The sequence below is a fragment of the Anas platyrhynchos genome, chromosome 19, assembly GCF_047663525.1.
Source record: "Anas platyrhynchos isolate ZD024472 breed Pekin duck chromosome 19, IASCAAS_PekinDuck_T2T, whole genome shotgun sequence".
NCBI lineage: Eukaryota > Metazoa > Chordata > Aves > Anseriformes > Anatidae > Anas > Anas platyrhynchos.
The window spans coordinates 9,045,736-9,071,516 of NC_092605.1; the positions used below are offsets into that span (position 1 = coordinate 9,045,736).

At 43.2% G+C, this 25,781-nt stretch overlaps 1 protein-coding gene across 8 annotated transcripts in view; it reads right to left on the reverse strand.

Moving 5' to 3' along the window:
* Positions 1 to 302: 302 nt before the first annotated feature.
* LLGL2 (LLGL scribble cell polarity complex component 2) overlaps positions 303 to 25,781 on the reverse strand; it is a 34,001-nt gene continuing 8,522 nt past the window's right edge. For 2 of the 8 annotated variants that reach the window (XM_038165352.2, XM_038165353.2), the window contains exons 3-27: positions 20,098 to 20,195; positions 19,024 to 19,105; positions 17,646 to 17,761; positions 16,865 to 17,023; positions 15,900 to 16,062; positions 15,639 to 15,771; positions 14,785 to 14,839; positions 14,457 to 14,611; positions 10,949 to 11,166; positions 10,381 to 10,448; positions 9,275 to 9,428; positions 9,063 to 9,167; positions 8,485 to 8,777; positions 8,068 to 8,221; positions 7,603 to 7,753; positions 6,802 to 6,918; positions 6,083 to 6,249; positions 5,066 to 5,330; positions 4,234 to 4,387; positions 3,554 to 3,591; positions 3,060 to 3,107; positions 2,485 to 2,527; positions 2,189 to 2,246; positions 1,691 to 1,752; positions 303 to 982 (exon numbers count right to left, since the gene is read on the reverse strand). In XM_038165352.2, coding sequence (XP_038021280.2) covers positions 1,699 to 1,752; positions 2,189 to 2,246; positions 2,485 to 2,527; positions 3,060 to 3,107; positions 3,554 to 3,591; positions 4,234 to 4,387; positions 5,066 to 5,330; positions 6,083 to 6,249; positions 6,802 to 6,918; positions 7,603 to 7,753; positions 8,068 to 8,221; positions 8,485 to 8,777; positions 9,063 to 9,167; positions 9,275 to 9,428; positions 10,381 to 10,448; positions 10,949 to 11,166; positions 14,457 to 14,611; positions 14,785 to 14,839; positions 15,639 to 15,771; positions 15,900 to 16,062; positions 16,865 to 17,023; positions 17,646 to 17,761; positions 19,024 to 19,105; positions 20,098 to 20,195 — 3,048 coding nt within the window. In that variant the 3' untranslated portion in view covers positions 303 to 982; positions 1,691 to 1,698. Of the gene's footprint in view, positions 983 to 1,023; positions 1,558 to 1,690; positions 1,753 to 2,188; positions 2,247 to 2,484; positions 2,528 to 3,059; positions 3,108 to 3,553; positions 3,592 to 4,233; positions 4,388 to 5,065; positions 5,331 to 6,082; positions 6,250 to 6,801; positions 6,919 to 7,602; positions 7,754 to 8,067; positions 8,222 to 8,484; positions 8,778 to 9,062; positions 9,168 to 9,274; positions 9,429 to 10,380; positions 10,449 to 10,948; positions 11,167 to 14,456; positions 14,612 to 14,784; positions 14,840 to 15,638; positions 15,772 to 15,899; positions 16,063 to 16,864; positions 17,024 to 17,645; positions 17,762 to 19,023; positions 19,106 to 20,097; positions 20,196 to 25,781 lie in introns of those variants that run through there. The other 6 variants (XM_038165359.2, XM_038165358.2, XM_038165356.2 and 3 more) reach the window with 6 other exon arrangements.

Here is a 25,781-nt window from a genome sequence, read left to right on the forward strand (position 1 = left end):
CATCCAAGTTACTTCAGGACAAGCTAGCAGATGACTTTCCAGGGACTATTATCTGAACCAGTGTTCTTTTCCGGCAGCATGATGTATGAATTGCGGGACTATGATATATCCAGCTTGCTTGCCGTGTGCATGTTCTCCAAGCAACCACCTTGCTTAATGAGGACACCATCTACAGGAGTGTTCATTGCCTCTGCAGCTCAGAGAACAGCTCCACCTTCGTCAAGAGGTAAGTGGTCATGAGCCTGTTGCCCTGTATCAAAAAATTTGCTGATGGAAAGAATAGATATGAGAGCAGACAAGGATCACAAAAGGGAATTCAGAGTTTTATTTCAAAAAAGCAACGTAGTGTTGAAACAAAATCAAGTTCAATTAGTTTTCCTCTGATTTGAATGTCTACAAAAATAGATTCTACTCAAATCCATAAAGCCAGTTAACAGTACCATAACAAATAAAAACCAGTTACTCATTCAGATACCACATACAGCAGTCACAGGAATCTAGCATATATTATTTAATGTTTTGTTTTTTTAAAGTAAATTTCTAAAATGTTTCTGTTAAAACTGAAATACCCATATGATTTTTAAAAATTGTACAAAAAATAATTTTAAACCAGTTGGAGGTAACAGTGTGCGTTTATTAAAATCCTGCACCAAGGCAGTAACATTTATAATTTAAAACCCAGCCCAGTAGAAAAGAGAAATGTGCAAACATTTAAAAGTTAGATGTACTCAGAGGCTTGTGGTGCATCAGACCTGGCAATCCACTTCTGTCCTAACGCAAGGCGGGCTCCAAGAGGAGATGTCTAATGAGGCACTAAAAGGGGAGGCAGAGGCAAGCATGCATATGCATGCAAGTTGCAGCTCAGTAGCCTGCGATGCCAGGAGCAATGATGCCCTCTCCCCAGGGACGGTTTGCCCAATCAGTAGTGTTATGGCACACAATCCAATGCCAGGAAAGTCCTTGATGGTTTCTGGTCAGTCTGCTGTGGAGTATAAGAAAGCAAAAGCCATTCTTGAAAACAGAATTTGACAGCTAACTTGGCCCACTGACATGTACCAATCCATCAACTACAAGAACTCTCACTGGGTCCAAAAGCTCTAACAAGGAATATCTTCACACACACCCCTACACTAAATGTGGGCTTATTTTGAAAGACAATTTCCTGCATCACAACCTTCCCTTCCCTCTACTCCCATGTTCTGCCCATGGGTTTTCGGAATGAATACAGACTCGCATATTGCTGTGGTCACTATTCAGACATTTTTTCAAGCACAGAGAATGGGAAAAGGGTAAAAAGCAGAAGCACAGAATTCTGCGCATCTTGTTCTGCTTAGTGAAAGCACCCATATATTTGAGAGTACTTATGAAGTCCCAACAGATTATTGCTGTGAGCAAATGACTACCTTTCAGGATAGTTTTATGGCAAGATTAAGAGTCACAAAGGAGCCTTCAAAGGATTCTTCTCTCTTCCTTTACAACCGGTGCATCAAATTTACTTGTGTGGCACATAACGTGCTGAACAGTGGTACTACATCATACAGCCAGCGGATTCCCAGCCTGAAAATTCAGACCAGAGTTCTGCACTACCACAAACCATTTTAAATAAGCTGATTTTTGTAAGAACTTTCACTCTACATTTTCTTTCCTTTGGCTATTTCACTTGGCCTGAAACATCTTTAGCCTCACCTACCTCCTCCATTACTTAGTCCATGGCCTAATGGACTTCTTGCCAAATTTCTTTCTGCATAGCTCCTGCAATGACACAAGGGAAGGTTCATTATCACAATGCAGGATCGTGCCATCCACTCCCAGCTGCTGACAGAAGACCAGGATTAGGTAGTGTCCAGAGGAAGTGCGCAGAGCAGAGCATGTCAGGCAGTCACCTATCCTTACACACCAGCAGTTACCAATCCCACCAAGCTTCCTGCATCCGTTGCAAACAGTAGTCCTTTGTCTCCACTTCCGTAGCCCCTGTCACCTGAACATGAGTCCTCTAGGGAGATAAGATAAAGCCCCGCACCCATGGTGGTAGTTGAGCTTTACTGTATAGACAGAATGGGAGCAGAGATACTGAACACGTCCAAGTGACAGTGTCAAGATAGGATTAAAACTACAGAAGTCCCATCCTCGGCCAACTAAGCCCGTGTGGCCTGCCCTTAGATCAGTACGGGTTGACACAAATAGAAACCTGTATGCGAATACTCAGAGTCCTGTTCCTTTGGGATGTGGGAATGTGATCTCTCCTGCTTTTCGGAGAGAAAGAGACAAAGCATTATTCATTAAAAAAAAAAGTAAAGGGACAACACGTGAAAGAGAACCTGCATCTCTCTCATTATTTTCACTTCGATAGTCTGTGGGACACATACATGATCAGATTCCAGCACAAGGAACACTAGCATCGTGGTGGACATCCCCCTGCTTTCACTAGAAAGGCCCTCCCTTGCCATCCCCACCCATCAGGAACAGCAGTCAGTTGATACTCACCCTCTGCCCCCCTCCAGAGTACTCTGGATCTCCTTCAGGACCTCTGGAAAGCAGAGAGTTAAACAAAGCAGTGAGCCAAGGCAGTGGAGATCTGCTTTCAAGGCATCAGACGAGCACATTCCAGTTCCCGGCAGAACAGCCTCTAAAACCTGCCTCCCACCACAGAGGGCAGACCTTATAACATCATTCCCTCTTCAATAGTACGAGATTTTAAAACAGGCTGGCAAAAAGGACTGAAGCAGTCATTTGCCAGAGAAAGCGTTGCCAGTCCCAGTGTACCAGAGAACCAAAAGGAACAGTCTGTTCCAGCTGTCATTTTACACAAGTCCTACTGGAAAGTAAACTTCTCTTATCACTGTGGTAAATGCAGCTATGTGGAACAACCCCAGCCTTAGGGCATGACTATCGGTCCAACCCCTCACTTCTACTGATTCATGAAAAACCCAGTATTTCTACCAGTCTGCTGTAATTGCAGATCCATTGGAATTGAGTGCTGGAACACACAAAATTCCAAGCAACCTTCTTTTTTTTCCCCACCCAGAAAGGTGCCCTGTCAGAAGCAAGACTTCACTCACTTTCATCATTGAGTAAGGCGTGTTCCATTAGCCTCCCAGATTTTCTTTCTAAAAAAAAAAAAAGTAGAAAAACACTTATCTAACAGTATTTCCACTTCTCATGAAACATGCACTTGTGGAAACCCAAAACAGAACTGAATATTTTTCTCATAAGTACCTGTTGACTTTACCGAACGCTTCACAACTAATCCTTAAAGCCTCTCACAGATGGAGTTGTTTTTATCAGCAAGACAAGTTCAGCTAGCAAAAGGTATAGTCTGTAATTTCAGACTTCACATTCCCACAATCTCTTCCAGCAAAAGCTGCACTCTGTCCTCCTAGGCAATTTTGTCACATGCAACCTACCTTAGAGCTAACAACTGCTGTGTCGCAGTGTTCCCCACATGTCCCTCTTTGCTCTCCCCTTTCTAATGTAGAAAATACCCACTGTAGCAATAGGAGATGAAGGGTTTACCTGTCACCAGGCTACATTAAGGACAATCATTTGTGCTTACCATCTTCTCCATAGTCACTTGAACTCCTTCCTGATCCCCTAGAAAAGAAAAGGTGACAGAAAAACAAACACTGAGGCAGAGGACGCAAAGAACTCATCAATACTCCTGGCATCAAGAAACTCCCCTGCATGCTAACTAAACAGCCTGCTGAGCAAGTATGTAGTAAGGGCTTCAGCACGTCTTGGTGATAAAGAAATCTGTGGGCACCAGAGAACCTCTGTGATCTTTTGGGGAAAAAATCCTATATGACTTCCATGAGCATCAAATCTGTTATTTGCTGAGCTTCTGAGTAGAGAAACATCGGATCTTCCCCTTTGAGATAAAGAGTTCATCCTCTTCAGCAACAGACAGCCCCCAAAGTGTGCAAGAGTCAGGTGTCAGAGACATCACCGGGAAACAAGTAAAGCAAGCCAGAGCTTACACTTTATGACTCTAGCTTGGGGACACCAATTCCAGTGCTTGACTGCTGTGTACTGCAAGTAGAAAAACCATCAGGGAGAAGGTTGCACTTCCTCATGCCTATCCACCTAGGAATGTTGTAACCAAAAGACTTCTAACAGCTTGGAAAGGGAGACAAACTACAAGAGCTCATACCAGAGCCTTGTTTATATCATCTACAGGGCAGAAGCAGATTCCAATACTCAGACATAGTCAGTGTGCATGAGTTTTACAGATTTTACCTGGATTTTCTTGCAGAATTCTCCATGCCAGACCTGGTGTGCACATGATTGTTGCTTGAAACTTCTGGCACGTCGACAATGCACCGGGGCTCCACTAACCATTTGGTAGAAAGAGAAAACCTCTCAAACTCTGATGGTGAGATCAGATAGAAACCTGCAGAAGATCATGAATTTATAAGCAATTCTTAAGTCCAGGAAAACAGAGGTGAAAAAAATAACACAAAAAACAACCACCATGGACCTAAGCATATTCTCTATTTGGCAGAAAGGATTTGCATAATCACCAAGGAAGATAATATCCCAGTTTCCCAAGGAGTGGCTAGCCTAGAGATGGCATAATTTATCATGCTGAAAGATAACTGCTTTGCTGCTCTTCAGAAGTGTCAGCACAGGACACAGAAAGATGTAAACACCGAACTGCAAAGCCAAGATCAACTTTCAGCAGCCATAGGATGTTGGCTGCCAGTTTTGCAGTTTGAGTGTTGAGCCACAGGCATGTACAGCAGGTACAATGCAGCCTGCAACACCTGCTGCTTAGAGAGCTATTCTCTTATCTCCAAACAGCAGGAGGATGGCCAGATGGAAATTACTTACGGGGAACATCCAACCTGTTCGCTGAAAAACAATGTATTCATTAACAATAATGGAATAAATTCACTTCTGATAATTTGTGTCAGTACCTGTTGGCAACTGGTATTGGTCAGAAACATACAACAAACATGTAATATTCACATATATATACAGCCAGTTCTAAACATCAAGCCCTACAATTGCAATTCCACTGTTCCAAATACACAATAGAGGCAGATAATCTGGGAGAAGCACACCTCACCTTGGCCATATTTGGTGAAGACACAGGATGCAATGCCACTCACATCCTCTTTACGGATGCAAGGGTAGCGGATCTGTAACTTGAGGAAGGGCAGCGAGATGATCTGAATGTCTCCCAGGTTAGTCAGGACAGCCAGGTCATTTTCACTGTAATCGTCAGTCTTGCAGCTGCCAAAGTTAGCAACCGTCACTTTTCGTACCCTACAGCCTTCCAGTGCTGTCAGCTTGAGCTTCAGTTTGGAGCTAACCTTGGGTAGCGTGAAGACCTGTCAACAGAAACCAAACGCTGACATCTCCTTCCTGCACAGTGGCAGCCGCCCCACCCCAGGACATCTGCTGCTCCCCCGCCTCTAACAGCGTTTTCATTCACAGCAAACACACACAAGTGTAACCTGAGTCAACCTGGCTTCCTGGGATAAAAAGTAAATCAGCCACAGTCAGGGCTAAAATCTGTCTCTGTTCCGACATCAAGCAGTTTTACCCTCCAGGCTGCAAACTGCATTTCTCTCCTGGTTCTCTCAAAATCCTTCCATATTTGGCTACAAATTATTACAGAAAAAAATGGGTTTACACTAACTGTGCGTTCTTCTGTATTCAAAAGCCAGGGTGAGCCTACAGCAAGCTACTTAAAGCCTTCTCTTTTGCGCTGACTGGTTAGCATGCCAAACAAGAAACTTTTCAGTTGCTTCATAGAAATGCCTACCAATTGCTGCTTCGGTACAGCATTACACTCAAGTAACCACAGCAAAAGCTATTTCCCAAAAAACAGAGGCAGCCTTGTCTAAAGAGTACAGGAATAAAACGTGTATGTTCAGCATGCACACCACTATGCTGAGTACCCAATTTGTCAGCACGCACTTGATTTCTGGACTGTACTGAACAGAAATGCTGTCCTGGGAGTATTATGTAGGTACAGAAGAATGAGCACTCCTATGAGCCTCACACACTCCGCTGAACACTGCTCAGCTCTTCAGCAGATTTATGTGCAGTCCATATGTCCCTCCTGAGTGATACTCACCTTAAATTGCTCTTCAGACACCACCAGTAGCTGATGGCTGCCTTGCATATCAGGGCTCTTAGAAAGATCGTGTGCTACTTCCAGAGGTTCTGGCAGAGGTGTGCTGCGCCCATCCAAGACAAGTATACCCACAACAGGAGCTCTGTGCATCAGCTGAATTTCTTTGGCTAGCCAAGCAAGATGAGGATGAAAAGCAAACAACCAGAAAAGAAACCAAAGAGGAGTCTAGTTAGAGGTGCTATGTTAAAACTTCAGATGTCCTCTCAGAGCTGGAGACCTACAACATTTGTATAGAAACTTTCTACAGAAATACTGCCTAAAAAGATTTCGGACTTCAAGGATATGTGAACGCAAATGATTCATGTTAAACAGTAACTATTATTACATAAAGATAATGGATTCAGCTGTCAGGATAAGGTATATGCACAGTGTGGCTTGATGGCAAACTTCAGTGTCAGCTGATGCAAATTTAAATTTGTGAAACCAGTGAGAACTGAAGCTAAGGTACATCCAAGAGTGATGGAGTTCACTTACTCTTCAGTTCAGTTACTGAAGTGAGCGCTGCTTATCGCAGACACTGCCACGTTTAGCTCCATTCTCTCACACAGCAGTAACTAAGCTACTTTGCTTTTCTGTTTCTGTGGTCAAAGACGTGTAACTCGTGGTTACACAAGTGGTATCTCAGATCCATTAGGACACTTTTCTTGAAGCATACTTACCCTGCTCTGCCCTGACAGGTTCATCCATCCTCCTTTCTGCTGGTGGAACACGTAAACAGAAGGCATAGACCGTACCTCCATTGGTGCCTGCCCACAAGGATGGGCAGTGCCGGGAGCCTGGAGCAACGAGAGGGCTCATGAGCTAGACATCCGTGACAACGTTGGGTAATTGCTTTCCTTAAACACACTAGCTATATACATCCTCCCTTTCTTCGCAGACTAAAAGGCTTTATAACAAGGCAGACTGGCCAGGGAAATTACAGCTCCTTAGTACTTCTTTTTCCAATGTCTCTCCGTCAGCAGCCCTGAACAGAGGACACAGCACGTGAGTGAAGGGAACAGAGTGGTGTTCCCATCATTCACCACAATTGCTGCATCTGGTTTTCATGTTTTTGTATCATGGATGAGCAGAGGAAACAAGCACAGTATTACTTTGGGCTCTGATGCACAGCTGCTGTCACCCTCGCTAATATCAAAAGCTGGGGTCAAGGATGAACTTCAGAGCAATGAGACAAGGAAAAAACTTGTACTCAAAAGTCAGATGGCATTCCATCACATTTGAAAACCACAGACAGGCTGCACCCACAAATGAACTACTACTTGCCTTGTATTAGCCAGCAGACAGAATGACTAGGTAACAATTGTGCTTGGCAGCATATGTTCTTGTTCTATATTAGTTTTTCAGCACAAAGCAAAGTAGGACACAGAAGGTGCCGAAATTTCCTGGCAGTAGAACCTAATGCATCACTTGGCAGAAGGAAGAACAATGTTCAGAAGAAAGGAGATGTTTTTTCTACTTACTGTCTCTCAAGAAGGTGTCAGCAAAATATAAGGTGCGCACAAAGCCAGTGAAAGAGTCTTCTGCAGAGCGGGCTTCAATCTTCCTCTGGACTGGAGCCAGTTCCATTTCTTGCAGTGCGTCTTGGTCAAATTTGGCATTTGCTTCTTGCACCTTCAAAGATGAGGAGGTATTTTGGCAGTCAGGCAAACAGATAGGGAGGAGAGTGAAACAGCAAGAATGGAAGAAATAGAAAGGGAAAGCAATGTCATACCAGGGAGCAGGTACATTCTGAATTACAGGTTCAACTACATACAGTACGTTTTCTCTAAAACCCCGCTTTTATCTAATAGCAAGCAGCATTGTAAGTTGCATTATTGTCCTCATACCAACAGATAGCAAGTCTGCAAACTATCTCCTGCTCTAGGCAGTTAATCAGGGGTCCATAAGTTCCAAACAGACAAGATCCCAAAAGGTGGGCCCCTCACCTCTGAGGCATTTCCACCACCTCCTCGTCGCTTCCGACTGGACACTCGGCTTCTTCTGATCCGCCTGAATGACTGACGGAGGGACTTCTTCAAGGATTTCACCCGAGACAGTGGCCCTTCTAAGGCCAATTGGTCACTGGGATGCAATGTACATCTGAAAAAATGGAGACAGTAGGCACACTGTCACTTTCTACTGGGTGGCAATCACTCCCAAGAGTCCAACAGGACGTACACACCTGGCAGAACAAGAACATATTTATATTCTTGAAGATCTTCAAGGACATAGTCCAACGAGGCAGGGCTTCTTGCTATACTGACTACTCTCGAGAAACCTCTTCTCATGACATGCTCAGTTAGCAGTTCCATGCCATCTTTAAAGGGCAATTACCACAGACCTCCTGGAAAGAAGATACTTACTTGACAAAGACCAGTCGTTTCTGCTGGTGGTCAAAAAGCCCAAAACCATGACTAGTACCAAAGGCCACGAGCTTCCATTCAGAGTGAAGGGCCAATGAGGTGACCACGGCTGGTGGCTGACATTGGACGAGGACAAATGGCTGAAAACCAGCTTCAAAGCGGACAGGTCCATCTCGAGTCTTCAATTTCTCGTGACCTTTCCATCGATAGCCTTCTTGATCCTGCAGGAGATCTGCTTCAGCATGGTCAACAACGTGCTCTGCATCTTCATCGTTCAGTTCCATCACCAGTACCTGAAAGGAAGAGAAGTTCTGCTACAGCTTCTATTGTTCTAGTAATCCTCCCACCCACCGGCCGCCCCAGCAGCTCCAAAGCCATAGCACCTCTCAGAGCTGCTAAAGCATTAGATAAAGTCTAAAACACAGATTAGAGAACACAGAGAACCACAAAACTTTTCCAGCAACTGGATTGATTTACTGCTCTGTAAATGAGTGTTGCCAATTTTAACACACCTCCAAGTAGCACTGTGACAAGCTGCACTAAAAACAAGGTTTATAACGACTGGAATATTTCAATACCTGTCCTGCTGTGCCAGCTACAGCCAAGTATCCACTGTATTTACACAGGTAGATCTTCTGGATCCCAAGTCTAGGATCATCACTGTAAGGGTCAAAGGTACCAACCTAGGTGAGAGAATACAGAGGGTGGTCTTCACAGATGCATTGATTATGCCCCAAATCAGAAACTACTCAGGTTTTCTGAAAGCTTCCACAAGCAATAACCATCTTACCTTGCGAAGTGGAGGCCATTCGTCCTCCCCCAGTGTGTTCATATTGTCATTGGGGTCAGCATCTGTGAGAAATACTCTCACTGTGCTTAGCTTATAAAGGAGATGTAAGCAGACACCAGACGCATCCCAAAATCGCACAGTGCCGTCTTCATGCCTGTATCACATGGGGGAGGATTACAGAAAGCACTCATCATACAGGAGCACAGCAAATCACCCAGATGATGATAAAACAGAAAGGAAAAGAAGATAGCCAAAGATTAAACCACACTGTTTACAAACCCCCAAGCCGTTGCAAAATAAAGCTTTAAGAGAAAGCCCTGCTTTTTCATTTTAAATGCAGCTTGTTCTTGGTGATCTGACACTGGTACAGAATGTAAAGTTATTCCAAAAAGCACTGGAAAGGAAATAAGCTTGGCACATAGAGGGAATGAAGCATCCTAAAAAACACAGTTACTGGAAAAGCAGGGGGGGACAGGCTTTAATCTTAGTTCTCCAGGTAAAAATTGCCAACATTCGTCCAACCTAAGGCTACAGACTTCTAACAATTTGCTGCATCAAGAATGAATTGTCTGAAGAACAGCCCAGAGAAATACTTAAAAGCGAGGCAGCCTCTTGCTAGCTAATTCCTTCTACTGCCTAGCTAGATCTGTTTTCATGTTGATCAAAACAGACGGGAGCCCAAGCTAACCTCTTTCTTGAGATTTACAAGAGTGTAAGACTGGAAAAAAAGAGCTTCAAAACCTGCAAGATTGAGCTCTGCATTTACATCGCTCCCTTTGAACCTGTCTGGATTACCACCTGCACTTCTACACTGGCATTTTGTGGGGAGAATGGATAATATTTCAGAAACACAAATAAGGCAGCATTATAGGTTATCTGTGGACACCATGGCCTGTTTGCTCAGAAGCGGCCAGTCTTAAAAAGCTACAATACCACTTCTCAGAAGTGGGTTGCTAGAATTGTAGCCTTCTCTCTACAAGGCGAACAGCCTTCAATCTTAACAGAGAAGCTTCAGCTAGTTCAAAAGGAAGAACAGAAACTGGAAAGGGCTCCTTGATTTATTATTATTATTTATTTATTTATTTTTATAACAGCCAGGTACATACCCTGTTAGAAGCAGGTCCCTCTGAGGAGGATCTGGAGCTATGTTGGTGCCCCCATCAATTGGCCATGGCTACAAATACATTAAGGGAAGACCGTGACTTCCTAGCAGTGACAGTGTGAAGAGAATACGGTCAGCACAAGAGCACAAACTTCAGTGAAAGTGGCAGTGAAACAGTTCATGCTGTTAGCTTTTGTTTGGATTAGATGTTCCTGTTCTGACACCAGCTGTGCTTTTTAGTGGAAGACACTACACGTTTCCTCAAGAAGCTGTGCTAAAAGCTTCATGCTTCTAAACAAGAAGTTTGTTACCACTGACAGCTGGGAACACTCAGACTTTCCTTCTAGCTTGTCAAAGCCTGAAGAAACATCACATTTTAACCCCCCAACGTGACCAACTGCATTGGTGGTGCTCTGGGAAAAAGCCCTTCTCAATCCTGTTAAGAGGCAGGGCAGCATCTGCTGGGACTCATCCCTTCCCAGGCACTGTCAGAAGCGCAGACCACCCACATAACGAGCGGTTGTGCTCTCCTGAAATGCAGAGGAACACGTGTACCTCTCCAGCTGCCTTACCATATTGGAGTAGTGAACGTTCTGCTTGCTCCCAGCACTGATAATCCTCTCCCACAGCTTCAGCGGGATGTTGGAGACGTGGTGTGAGCAGGTGATGGCTGAGCAGTGGAGAGAAGCCAGGTATGGAGGATGGACTGCTGGCCAGCCCGCGGATTTTAAGTCTATGACTACCAACTCTTCTTCTGCCAGCACCACCATTGCAGAAGGGTCATCAAACTCTGCAGAAACAAAATTCATTAATGCTAACAAAAAAGACTCTCCAAAATTTATAGAAACAAGCTTCCCATAAGGCTCACGTGAAAACTGCTGTCATGGAGCTCTACAGAAACATGTTTTTGTTGGCAATACCTCTAAATGCTTCCTTGTTAACTGGGCTTATTGAGGCACTAATATTAAGAGATTCCAAGACAGATATCAGGACAGATATCATGTTTCTTTACCCCACTGCTAGGACCATTAGAGCAACTCTTCATTGATTCCACAAAGAATAATATAAAAATAGTAACATCCATGGCTAAATAACACACACTCATTCACCAGAACAGATACATACAGCCAGAACTCTGCTTACCTACAGCTAATTAACAGCATGGGGTGGACAAACATGCATACACCCCAGCAGTGACCCATTTAGTACTGTGTTAGGACCGCAGTCCATCTAGGCTAAGCTGCTTAAACCCAGTAATGCCTTGGGTTCTGCAGAGTGCTTCTCTGCTTGAGCTGACAAGTGTTTATGATTCAGTTCCCTTACTCTTCAGTTTCCCCTGATTCTAGTATGTTGTGCCACATTTTCTGTAGTTTTTAAAGAGTACACATACCATCCAGTATTTATTTATACATTCATTAAACAGGATCACAAAAGAAATCTGTTACTGTAATCTTAGAGATGACACCTGACAATCAAGAAGATTTTTTCATTGTAACTAGAATTAAACTAAGTGGAAAAAAAAAATCAGTCTACAAGAACAGCATTGCAGTAACAAATGTAAGAAAGCCACAATAGCAAATGTTGAGGAACACCAAAAGCATGGATCAGCTCACACCAATAATGATTAACAAAGCTACAGGAAACGTAAATGAATGTATAGCTGTAAACGTGTCGCATCAGCAGGGGTCAGGGTCATAAACAGCATGAGCCATATGCAAACTAGGAGCTCCTCACTGACATTCCCTGCTAACCTGTACTTTTACTTCCCTTCTTCAGCTGTTTCACTACCTGGAATACTCTTGCAAGAAGGCAAGCCTATAAGCAAGCACATACCAGGGCTGTTCACTCAGTAGAATTAACTTCAAGTAATTAGTACTTGGCACCACTTAGACAGACATCCCAAGTTTCATCTCAGACTGGCCACAGACATAACACAAAACTAATCAGTTCAGTTTCTTCCTGAAAAAGCGTTTCATGTTCAGTTTTATTTACTTTATTTGATGTCATTCACAATTACCTACAGGACTTCAGCATACGGAACAGGTAATATCATACCTGTACTACATGATCAGCCCTGCACTGTAACTGCTACTGCCAACATTAACCATATACACTCTTTTAAAAATATTTTCCTTACAAAAACATATCACAGCTCACTGCTTATGGCATGAATTTATTTCAAGTTGCTGAAATATAAAAATTCTAGTTTGCTTGCTGACTGACATACACTCATCCACATGATGATGAAAAGTAAAAGAAAACAGGAAGATTAGTTTTTTTAAGAAAAAGAGTTTCCACAGCATATTCAGGGTAGTGGAAAGTCACCACCTACCTCATGCTGCAACGCATGAGCTTTGTGCTTATTAAATTAAGTGGCTTTGGTATACAATTAATACCTTCGTATTGCCGTTGCAGGGAAGACTGCTTAAGGGCAAACAAGGCAAGCTGTGTACATCCACTAAGCTTAGGCAATCAGCCACAAGGAAGCTTGTCAACCACAGAAACCTCATTTTATTGTAAAAAACTTCCTTGTCTAAGTGCAACAGCTTCAGCTTCCTGTAGCAGCTCCTGTCTGTAGCCACTAGAAGATGTATTAACCGGATACTTCAATCCTTGGGAAGTACAAACATAAAACCTGTTAATCTCAGTTACTTCTTCCTAAAGGGTCTTAAAATTCAGTTCCTGCACACGAATAGAAGTCAATCTCTTAACTACAAAAATCTCAGCTTCATTTCATCGTTAAGACTTTTGTTCTAACATCTTGAATCTCAGTTCTGACAACTTCACAGAGAGTTAAAGTGACCAGTTTCTTTAATGCTAAGAAGCTAAACAGCACCTCAAAATTAGTGGCATTATGAAGCTTGAAGGTTTAGACTTACAGGTTCTGCACATTTGGAAGGTGTTTAAAAAAAAGCAGCCTTGTATAGGTAAAGTCTATAATAACAAATATATAAAGGCCCTTCATCTCAGTTACAGTCTGCCTATTTCGTTACTGCTTTTTCAGTGCCGTGAGAAGGTCTGTTAAAGACCAGTAGGGAAGGAACCCCCCCCCCCCCAAAAAAAAAAAAAAAAAAAAACGCAACCAAAGCTGTTTCTTTATGCCTGCACTCCCAAGACATTCCTCCACGGGATCTGTGGTCTGCTCTGTACAATAGGCCAGAGGGAGCCAACCTGCATCTACACATTTGAATGCCTCCTGCTGCACAGCATGTAGCTGGGAGCTGTCACCACCACCGCTTGCAGTATGCAAGACAAATAGGTTTGGAAACTACTCGACTAGGCAAACCAGAAAACCTGGGAAGATTCAGTAAGATGGAAGATTTGCCTACGTGCTCCTAAAAGGGCTCAGACCAAGCTGAGGGAGTCTAGACACAGTTTCTAATACTGCACATTTGTGGAGCTTGAAATAGCAATTTTATACTCAGTTCCTTCAAATTAACCAGGAGCAAAAACTACACCGGCACAAGAGAAACAGTCTTTGGGGAAATTCCTGACAATTCCATTAAAAGAAAAAAACGTGTATAGGGGAAGCAAAGGAAACAAAGTAGAAGTAAAAATCTGACAAAATCTAAGCATGTTGTGGGATGAGTGCTATTCAGTATTAGAACTGTTTACACTCAGGTTCACCAGCAGTGAGTAAAGTAAGTTCTCTGTATATCCTGACCCTTGGTTGTGTCACCCTCTGATTTATTACCCAGAGCCCTAGTCATAAATCCAGGTAGTAATTAAAAGAAACACTGTCTCAGTGGGAGTGAATTCTGTTTTTAATTATCGCCTCCTTTGAAGTGCTGTTTTTAAACAGCAATATTCTGATTTCATAACCTGGTTATGTCCAGTGTCCAGCTTCTACAGACATGGAGTAGCTTAATTTTTTGAGGAATGTATGGCATTTACAACCAGACCATTCTTTCTGCTGGTACTTTACACTTCATTTTTAAATGGCAAAATCTCTCTGTTTAAATCTCAAAAAGCTCCCAGACAACTCAATTCCTTCACATTTCACATATTGCTTATACCAAGCAGATTTCTAGATGAGTGCACGACTACTTAATTCTTTAGTAATGCCCTGTCATCACATACCTGCAGTAGGCTCTGAACTGAAGATGATAAAGAAGTCTATCACCCGCGATGTGAAGTCAAACGCTGTTTGCTGGCTGCCGTGGACAACAGAGATACTGTGCCGGTCACCATAGCTAGCCCGGGGCATCCCTCCTTGGAATATAATGTAAGGAAGCCTGAAGAAAAAGACAGTGGGGTATGCTGAAGTAAGGAGCAAGCACAGTTTCAAAGACAAAGACCAAAAAAGTCTTACAAAGTCACTCTAAAGGACCCTTATGGTATTACACACTGCACCCTCTAAGTGCTTCTTGCCAACACCACAAGGGGAAGGGGTACACCACGACCTTACCCATTCTTTGTCGTCTGCCAGTAGATCTTGGAGATGGCCTTGCAGGGAAAAGGACCTAAGAGAACAGAGTTAGTTACCATAATTCAGGAAGTGCACCTTTACATAAGAAGTTCTTTATCCTGCCTTACCAAGGTCACCTCAGTACCCAAGAAAAGGAGAGTCACCTGGACCAGTAAATACCACCACTAACACCTCCCCAGACCAAGCCACATCAGACAGGTCTTCTGGGACGTGCTGACCACAGTACTCCTCAGCAAAGCAATGCTTACACTCAGGGGAACTTTTGAACTACGTTGCTGATGGCTGACAGGGAGTGGAAGCACTTTTGTAGAAGCTGATTAATTAGGAAGGATTGTTTAAAAACACAGACATTCCTGAAATTAATGTAAAGGTGATAGAGCTTTAGAAGCTTCTATATGCTTGAAAGATGAGGTCATCCCTATTTGATGTGTTTCAGCAAATCAGAGGCATCATTTCATCACTGCTCAGGTCAACAAAAAGTACACGTAGCTCACTATTAATTACAGAAGACCCAAGCAACTCCTGCTGAACAGGACACTTGAACTAAACCAATGAGCTGAATCACCAACACCCTCGTTCATAAGGGACACAAATTTGTTTTTCCTGTTCAAGACTGACTCAATGATGCAAAGGAGTTTAAAATCGAAGGAAAAAATGGACTGAAACCCCTTAGTTAGGGTTAGCTTAGTAAGCTCACCGCCTATTCAAAAAGGCAGTTCTGCATTTTGCCATCAAGATTACACACTGGGGAAAACCACTGTGAATATCCCACAAAAGCTCAAAACGAGTTTGAGTTTAGATGAACGTGCAGCAACTAAACCTCACTTACTGACCATAAGGCACAACGTTTTCCAGAGGCTCGGGCTGCCTGTTGTCACTGGATACCGGCCACTGGGTGTAACTTCCATCATAGTGACAACTAATGAATTTACTGCCATCCCTCTGCCAGTAGAGGTTCTCCAGTTGCTGAAGAGGAGGAGACAATGATGCATTCTTAGTTAAGAAGCTTTGTCTGGCTCTCCCTGTACCCACTTGTCTGCCAAGTGGGGAGAGCTCTTCCTGCCTGATGAACTGACTTTGGGCTGAGCTAATACCTGGCTGCCAAGGAAATGGTGTGTCACTTTGTTATTTTGCAGGTCCCAGAGGACAATCAATCCCCTGCTGTATCCAATCAGGATCTGGTCAGGGTTCTTAGGATGCTCCCGAAGGGCTTCCACCAATTCACATGATCGTCTGTTACAGTAATCTTCTGGTACCCTACGAAAGCAGAATAGAAAAATTTATTCCAGGTACAACTTCGTATGACTAGAGCAACAGTTAAGGTATAAAAAAATAAAACAACAAGTATATATATATATACATACACTTCCATAGTATAGATATAATCTGTCAAGAAGCAGAAAAACCTGAGGTGAGCCATGACTCCAGACCTGCCAATAAACTTGCACCCAGCCCCGTTTTCTTAAGGAAAAACTCAAAGTTTACAATGAATTCCAGGACTAGATTCTGAGCATGTAAAGACTGAATTGCCTGCCCCATTCTCTTGTAACCCCTACCAAGTAAAGGTAACATGGAAATATGGAAATATGTTCCTTCAGTAGGAAGCAACAATGACATGAAGTAGGACAGTTTTCAGCAGTAGTTTAATTTCCAGAGTGACAAAAATCCTCATTTGCACGAAGCAGCACGAGAAGTTCTGCTTATGCTCAAAAAAGTAAATGGGTAGGTCCAGTTAATGCAATTAGCTAATGTGTAACAATAGCTGCAAATGTACACACAACTGACAGGGCTCAAGGTGGCAGATTTGCTCCCGGTGTCTCCTGCGTGGTTCTGCTCACCCTCAGCACCACCACAGTGACAGTACTTGGCTGACAAGGACAGAAACTGTCACTTAACACACACCAGGACCAAAAGTTAGTTCCACAGGAGTCCTGCGGGTCTGGATAATGAGCAAGGCAACAGTGAGGTGCCAATACACAATTGGGGGTGACATCTGAACAAAGGATCTCTGCTCGTGGCATTCCAACCTCCGCACGGCAGTGCCTGTTTGCTCACTCACCGCTGCAGCACAGCCTCGGAGGTTATGGTCCTGTCCTCGAGCACTCTGAACGAGGGAAGCTCCACCACAAAAATGCTGCCGCTCTCTGTGCCAAGATACAGGACTTCCCGTGAGGAATGGGGAAGGACGGCTGTTATCTGCGTGGCACTTGGCGGAGACCTGGGGATGCAGAGAGTTAGTTAACCGCAGGCAAGAAGGCTGACCCCTGAACTTTAGAGAACTTACAGGTCAACAGGATAGTTACAAGCATCATTAGTATTACGGGCAGAGATGTTGAGCTAGGTATGATTATACTGAATGAGAAAAACACTAGCATTGAGATAAATTACTTCAAAAGACTTTTGACAAGTGCATGGAGAAAGACTCTGATGCCTTTTTACAGTGGTCTCTTAATAAGCTGTCCCCGCAGGAGCTTAAAATTGCTCACCCAAAACTGGCGAGATCAAATGAAACTAAAATCCTACCAGTATTTCAAATTCTGATTTAAGGGATGCGTCGATTTGCTTAACCTTAAGATGTACAGCTCGTCTACACACAAAGCGGATGCACAACATTTTATTTTACATTTTTAAGTTTAAAGTCACACTACACATTGCTACAACAATCTCAAAAGGTGGTCTCCTGAGCCCCAGCCAACTCCTGTTGGTTTCTGTGGATGCTCCTTTAACAGATTCATAGGAATCAGAGTCCGTAAGATCAAGACAAGCTCTAGACAGAATAATAGCATGATCTTCCTCCTTGCTTATCCAAAAAATAGCTCAAAACCACTCTTGCAGGTTACCCAGGTGGCCCTTTCAGCGTGAAGCGGTGCTCCTCCCGCAGCTCAGATGCTCCACTGTGCTGCTTCAGGCTCCAGAGATGCAAGCTGTTATCATCTAGTAACGTCACCAGCTGGCACTAAAATACCACACAACATCTTTTTTCACAATCACAACATTAAATATAACACCCTAAACCTAGCAATGAAGTTGCTGCTGTTCGTAATTTTCTCTGCTAAAGCAGAACTGGAGTCTGTGGCAGTAGGTATACACAGTTGTATCCAGCTGTGCTGCAGCAGCTCTGCTGGTTAACAGCTGTGGGCTTAGTGGTTAGAGGAAGACAAAAAGTAGCCTAAAGGTTAAAAAACATCTTATACAGGATGAAGGCACACGTTATCACTGAGAGGGAATACAAGAAGTTAGGTCTTTGGAAAGAAGATTAGCTTATGCTGTAAATCTCAGCAAGGCAGCTCCAAGGTGTTAGTTCACCACCTTCTCGCTCAGCACGGTTTGCTGCAACACACCCCAGCTTTGGGTGGGGCTGATACAGTCTACTACACCGCACTCCTTGCATTCTTCATGTCCAACCTCATTCTGGAGGGTTGTGTCAGAGTCCTTTTATGAGCCCAGCCCTGCTGGCTGTATGCTCAAACTGAAGCATTTTGCCTGCTGAAGCCACACCTGGTGCAACACTCCCCATGGGAGTTTCAGTTTATACCATTAGTTAAGCAAACAGACACCCAAAACTGCCTCAAGAATTAAAACTCTCTCTGAGAAAACAAAAAAAAGACACTTGCTGTACTGGACAATACATCGGGCAATAAAATACACGGCCAAGATAGCAGCCTGTCAGTCAAGGGAAAGGAAAGCGGTTGGCCAGCCACCAGCCATTTGGAAATCCTGCCTTCCTCTTTTTAGTTTCTGGCAATAGCAGCAGCCCCCAAAAGCAAGATTCAATAACCAGAAACACATACAGGCAGCAAGCCTAAGAGGAGGCTAGGTTAGCATTTCTATTTTGAACTTCTGAACAAAGTTAAATCAGTTACTGTACTATCTGTTCTGCAAAAGACCACCCAGTCCCACTAAAAGAACAGGGGTTGCGAAAGGAAAAGGGAGTTCTCACCTCTGCAACAGACTGCCTGAACTAATCTGGCCTTAACACCACTCCTACCACATTACTTGAGATAAATGACTAAGTTACAAGCAATAAAACTAGCTTGAGTTTTACCAGGCATCTCCGCAGCAGCAAATGCTGTAGAGAGGACAAAATATTGGGATGAGCATTCCCAACCAGTAGCACTTGATTAAACTTGATTATAGGAGACCAGTTATCTGGAACAGACTCAATATATGTTTAAAAGCGATCTACTTAAGTCACAGAGGTACTGAAAATACACTCACCTGATCAGGTATAAAGTGAATCTGCATTACAGTATTGTTTTCTTCATGTAAACCCATGAACTCCACCCCAGGAGCACCATATCTGAAGGGTTTGTTGAGGATCTCGAGTATTTAAGATGACCCACGGCTACAATTAATTGATAAGAAGCTTGCTAGCTACCAAGATGAAGAGAGATTAGTATGAAACCATGTTATACTGTTAATGGTCTGGACTGAAAAAAAACAACAATGCAAATCACTTGAATCGTATGTGCTTAAGGAAGGTAATGCACACTGCAGGAGAACTTACTTATTTCATCCTTTGTGCACACGCAGAAGTGTCTGGGCTGTCGGCCCCCTCCCGCCCCCCAAAGGGATGTTTAGTGGTTTCCCAGACACTACAATCCTGCTTAACTAATTTGTAACCAAGAGACAGATGGCTACTGCTTGCAAGCGGAGTCCAGCCTCGGAAGGCAAACAGCACCAGCAATGATTAAGCAGGCAGAGCCCCGACTTTTCCTTTCTGGGCTGAGTGAGTGATACACGCCTGCTGCACAGCACGCCCGGCTGGCACTGGGCCACGGGAATCACCTCGGTGCCTTGCGTACACACAGCATTCAGACTGGCCTCTCTGTTTCAGGTAAAAGTCACCACCCTCGGCGTTTAGGTCTTTAATGTCTGGATGGTCACAAACCCAGGAAGCTGGAAGCATTTCTGACTTCAGTTTTAACCTTTGAAATACAATTGCTTTAAAAAAAAAATAGGAACCCTGGCCCAAATATTTGAACAACACTGGAATTTACAACATGAAGGATTGCTAAACTTAGGCCAGATCTAGTCTGACCTTCTGTGTAACAAGAGCAGAGTCTTGTCTAATATCAGCATCAAGCTCAGCTTCTGTTTGAGCTATAGGTCAGCTCTTGGCAAGATAAACTCATTCTGAGCAAACCAAAATCACTTTAAACCTAGGCACATTGTTCCAGTGTTCTGTAAACCTTGCTTGCAAATTTATACTTTGTTTAACTTTTAGTGTCTTCACAGTTGCATGTTCTCATGCTGTCAGAGAAACCTAGACAGAGTTGGTCAAAAGGATACAGTTTGATGGCTCCCGATCGCGTTCCGATGGCCATAAGGTGAAGAAATGGGCTATAGCCCAACGCGCTGGGCTGATGGGGAAATCCATGTTCCACAGTCTAGCAGAGAGAAAAAAGAGTCATGATCAATAGCACATTTCACAAGCATTGTTTTATACAAATTAAACAGATTAAAAAATTAAAGTATGACCCAGCAGTCTGAAATACAGTACTTAACAGTAGCTTTTCTCTGTTGAAAAGGATTAAAACAGAAGTTAGATTTGCTGCACAATAGCCTCAAGACAAATCTGTTCCAAGAACCCCTTGCCGCACAGCCAAGATATGCAGAAATATAACAGAAATGAAAAAGCAATATTCTGAAAACAATAACCCAAACAGCTCTTTGTGTTAAGATTATAAATAATTCTGCACAAGCACTGCTTACTCAGTCAGCACGATACACTCTATCGCTCCACATCAACTTTATTTCTGCAAGCCACCTGCTCAGCACAATTTCAAAGTCTGATACAATTACTGCTTATTGTAAAGTCAGCTTAATATGTTAAATTCCACATAAATCTGTCTTCATGACCATCTCCTGTCAACTGAAAGCTATGAAGAAGCATTGAATGAACATGAGCGCTCACCAAGAAAACTAAGCAGATTTGGGGGAAGTCAGGAAAACTACTGTATCTGATAGCCATTTTCCAAAAAGTTAGCTCAAGGAACATCAGACTTTAATGAGAGCAGAAGCCTGCTAGAGCATCTGAGAGAAATTCAAAGCCACTTGGTAATAATAAAAAAGACATCAGTAACTATCACAAGGAACAGCACGTCGTTTGGGCTCAGTGACTTCCCTGAAGTACAGTTTACACTGCACCAAGAAGAAGATTTGGAACATGCTGTATGTACCATACAGAGTCAGTGCATTTACACACTATGGCAAAATGTTCTGCCATTCTTACAGGTTGCAGCCAAGCTATTCATAAAAGAGGTTAGTCAGGCGCCTGGAAATGCTAGCGGACAGCTGTTGTCACTGTTCAGAGGAAGCATGTGTGAGCGTTCAAGAATCTATGGCCTCGTAAGGAGGGATTTGTGTGCCCGAAGATTACCAGGGCTACTTCCGAGGAAATATTCCATTATCCCTACAGTCCCATCTTCTGGAAAAGATGTTCTTCTAATGCAAATTGGGCAGCTGCAGAGAGGAATTTGTTACAAACCAGCCTGAGGACCACCCATACAAAAAATGGACAAGCAGAGGACCCTCCATCTACACAAGTAGACCCTTGTGCCTCACCCCAATCCTCATTTCCATCATCTCTTTGAGACGGGGCTACCACATCGCTTGGCTTTACGGTTTATTCAACCTAAAAGTAACACCTGGACTTTATTTCCTGGGTAGTGATTTCTCAATTTAAACCTCCGCAGGAGGAATCGAATAAAGCTGCTTTCATTTGTGTGGTCACGCCGTTAGCCCGAGGTGCTCCCTGCTGAAAGGCAGCTCCACAGCATAATGCCCTTTAACTGCTCCTGCTCAAAGGCCCAGGAGGATACAGCCAGCTCTGGTCTCCCAGACTACTTCGGTTTTGACCATTTGATTGTAATTGGCAAGTTGTAAAAACAGACCTCCTTCCTCTAAATCATCAGTTAACCTAATTGAAGGTCATATTAGGAAGAGATGAGCCATTTCACAACACGCAAAATTGGAAAGATTGGAGCATTTCCCGTGTTTGGCCTCGCCAACTCGCAAAGCTTGGCAAAGGGGCTGCTACTAAAGGTTAACTGCTCTACATCGTAAATTAGCACTACTGGCTCCAAGAGTTTATTTCCCTTTATGATAGCTTAATCTCCTGCCTTGCTAATTTCTATTCCAAGAAGGCAATTTAAGTGTTACATTCGTCCTATTAAAACAAATTTTAACACGTCAACCTTTTAAATGTCCCACTCAAAGCTGTTTGTTTGCAACCTCTGCCCAGCTTGACATACAAAGCTTCCTAGAGGAAGGTGCATGAAATTCGGAACTGTATCTGTGGATTCAGAACTGAAACAGGACAGCTTCCTAACCAAACACTGCCAAAGAATTTCTCTGTGCCATGACAGCCAGAGACAACACAGAAAACTTTTCTGGTTGGCAAAGTTGTTGGAGTATGGTATACAATTCTGGGAAGAAATCAAAATAACGTTACCCAAACAACAAATCAGACATTTAATTGGTACACACACCAGTACACACCTTTCTACACTCTCCCAAAGAGAGTGAGGAACTTTTTAGGGAAAGACCAATGTAATTCCACTGTTAGCTTTCCTTTCACCCTGTTCAGTCTCTGTGCTGTCCCATCACCAGCAGCACTAGGTGTCATTTTCAATGAAGCGTCAATTAGAAACCGCGTTGAGTCACAGATTTCTTCCAGCCAGGAACATAAGAAGGGTTTAGCTGTAATTCTCATAATAGAAAACGATGACTTATACGATGCCATACTGCATGTTAGGAAGCTGTCAATACCAGCCTTAATATTAGCCTAATTGCAAATCAACACTTCAAAGCCAAGATGGAAACACATTACACAAGTCAGTATAAGCTCTAACTTAAATGAGACCTACAGACTGCTTGACAGAGAGCTGCAAAACCATTCAGTCCTACCCAAAGGATGGTAATTTTATGCCCAGATTATTCTTTAAAAGAAAATTTGATGTACCCCTCCTCCTGAGCCTGTGGACAAATTTGCAAAGGCTGTACTACCTCTTACAACCAGGAGTACACTGCTAGTAACAGATGGCCACTGAAAAAAACAGTCCACATGCAGAAGGAGCACAAGAAGAGAGGATCAGTACAACCCCAGCCTGTTACACAACTGCTTGTGCAGTAAAATAAACATCCTAATGGTTTCTGATAGCCTTGAACCCTCAACCAAGATACTCATAAGACAGAATTGAAGATATCTCCCCTCTCCTGTCATTTGTTTTTAAATCCCACAGCAGGGCAAGAAGGGCACCGGGGTGGCTTTTTGGCTGTATGACACCACCAGGGCCAGGCATTCACAGTCACAGTACTTATTACCCAGAGCTTGCACTTATTTACATCCAGGACCCAGCTTTTTTCTTGGCTAAATCACATCGAGTGAGCCGTTCGCTGACCTCATTTCCTCCCCTCTCGCACAGCTTTCATCATCCGAGCCTTTCACCTGCTCAGCAGGTAAACCCAGCCAGGGGGAGCGAGGGGGGGAGCAGGCAGGGAGGTTACAATGGAGCCTTTCAGCAGAGCTGAAACGAGAGCCTGGAGTGGCAAAGCGTGCCCTCCTGCTCAAAAGAGCCTTTGTTTGTCTGAGGAAAGGTAGGAGCTTTCATTTTCATTTTCCTCAAACTACAGATTTGTCAGACTCGGTAAAAGCAAGCCCCATGTCAGCAGCATTAACTAACAGAAAAGCTTCGTGTCAGTCATATTTACTGCAGGAGAAACGTGGCCAAACTTAACAGTTGTTCCTAGCCCACACTAAAGCTGTGCAGATGAAATTCAGTGCTCTCTTCCTCCTTTTATTTCTCACCACTTCTCCGGTCGGATTGTTTTATGACAAAGCAGAGACAAACCAACCACAAGCAATACAAACCCTGCACCTTTGTTAAGGAGCCTTTTGAAGAAACAATGCAGCCAGCATGTGTTAAAGCTACTTTGCATAGACACTAATTCAGTATTTAAGGTAAGCTATCCATCATACCATTAGCACAGAGTTAGGGAGACTGAAAAGAGGGGAAAAAACAAACCCATAAATTAAACACAATGATCCCAGTTTGGTAACATTCAGCTGTAAGACAGGCTGGTTCACCTGTGTGTTACCCATCATCTAGTCTGACAGTGCCAGCCTGAACATGTCTGCTCTGCAGGGCTTGCGCTGAGCCAAAGGCATCCAAATACTACTTCCAAAAGCAGGATAAACTTCAAGAAGGAGACTGCCAAGTGCACATACCTTATTCTTCATTCTATCCACTGAGCTAAAAACAGATTCTTCCAACAGGTACACACAAGTAGGGGAAGTTCTTAGTCATACAGAGAAACATATGCAAAGCTAAGTGACTGGCAGAATTTAGGAAGGTGTTTGTTGAAACAAACACAATCCTGGGGAGAATCTGAAGAGCTAGCCCAGTGATCAGTCAGTTCTTTAGAACCATCTGGCCCGCCTCCTATATGGAATAGAGATGTAAGAAGGGAGCAATGAAAAGACTGCAGCTATTGAAACTTGAGGCAATAAAGCAAAGAAATCCACCGCCACCCCCAAATTAATCAAACACTTTTTTTTTTTTTAATTTAAATCCATCACTAGGTCAGGATGGCCAAACACAGTCCACTACATTAATGCCAAACTCACGTGGCATTATGCAGTCATACTGAACTTGTAGAAGCAACAAAATCAGGTGGGCAACCCCTGGTACTTTACAGGTACCAACCTTCCACGGAGTCCCTGGCAGCATCCCAGGTAGTCAGACTGAAGAGGTGCAAGTGTCCCGTGCAATTTCTCTAATCAGCAACATCACAGCCCCACAAGATATTTCCCAAGCAGGTTCTTAAGCAAAATTGTTTCAAAGGCCTCAAATAAATGTTAAAAAACTTGCTCACCAGCACACTGTTTTTACTAGCACGTTAAACAAGGACAGTGTTGGCACAGAAAGCACTCTAGGATTTTTGTCTCCTTGAAGCCACAGCCTTCAACAAGTCAGAATCAAGACCTGACTTTCCCAGGTTTTCTCAGCCTGCCTAGCTGTGAGTAGCTGCTTGTTGTATCAAAGGGTAGACTTTCAAAGGATCCATTATCTCTAGAAATACTGGAATTGGACACAAGACTTGAAAAAACTTTATGTAAGAAAAAGGTATGATGTAAAAGGTTCTGGGGTAATGTAAAACCATTGGTTCATTCGTTTTCCAATTCCTGGTAGAAAAGAACAAGTCAGTTTGGCTTAAAAGTGCAAATGTGCTTCTCAAAGCCTTTAATCACCAAGCTGTTAATGAGGGTAAATCACTAGCAAGTGTCCAAAGTAGTCGCCTCCCGAGAAACAGGATGCCACTTTTACCTTCAGGACTGAATCAAATGGAGTCACAAATCCTGATGCCAAGTTCTAATGTTCGGAAGTTTCCCTCTGCTGCAAAAGCTATTTCTTTCAACTCTGTTTTGCATCATCCAAATTAGTCCGTCTCTGGGAGGTAAAACGTAGCCATTCTCATAAGAGAGAGGCTCATTCAAGGAAGAGACATCCCCAAAAGAGCAAAGGCTTTCTTCAAGGAATATAGGATTTTATTCTGACCTATCCCCGGGATGTCTCCCAAAGCTGACATTGTATTCAAATAAACGTAAGCAACTCAATATTGATTTTTCATTCACCAACATTTCTGCTGCATCTGCACAAGCATTCCCTCATGGTGGCAAACAGAAAACAGGTCTGAAGCAGTCCTGAGTTCCTTTTGTCTCCCCAATGGGAGGCAGGTGTGCTGGGAATCGATGCTAGGAATTTTAGTACCAAGTTACCTCAAATCATTCATCTCAAATATCCAAAAGTCCCACTCTAAGTATATAGCTGCACTAGGATTTTAATGAATCAAGGAGATTATTTCCTAGGCTGACTTCTTTTATCCATTATACTTTTCAGCAAAATTCCATGTAAGCTTTGGAAATACAAAACCTACAAATATATTCCTGATACCCAATGAAGGTTTTTGTA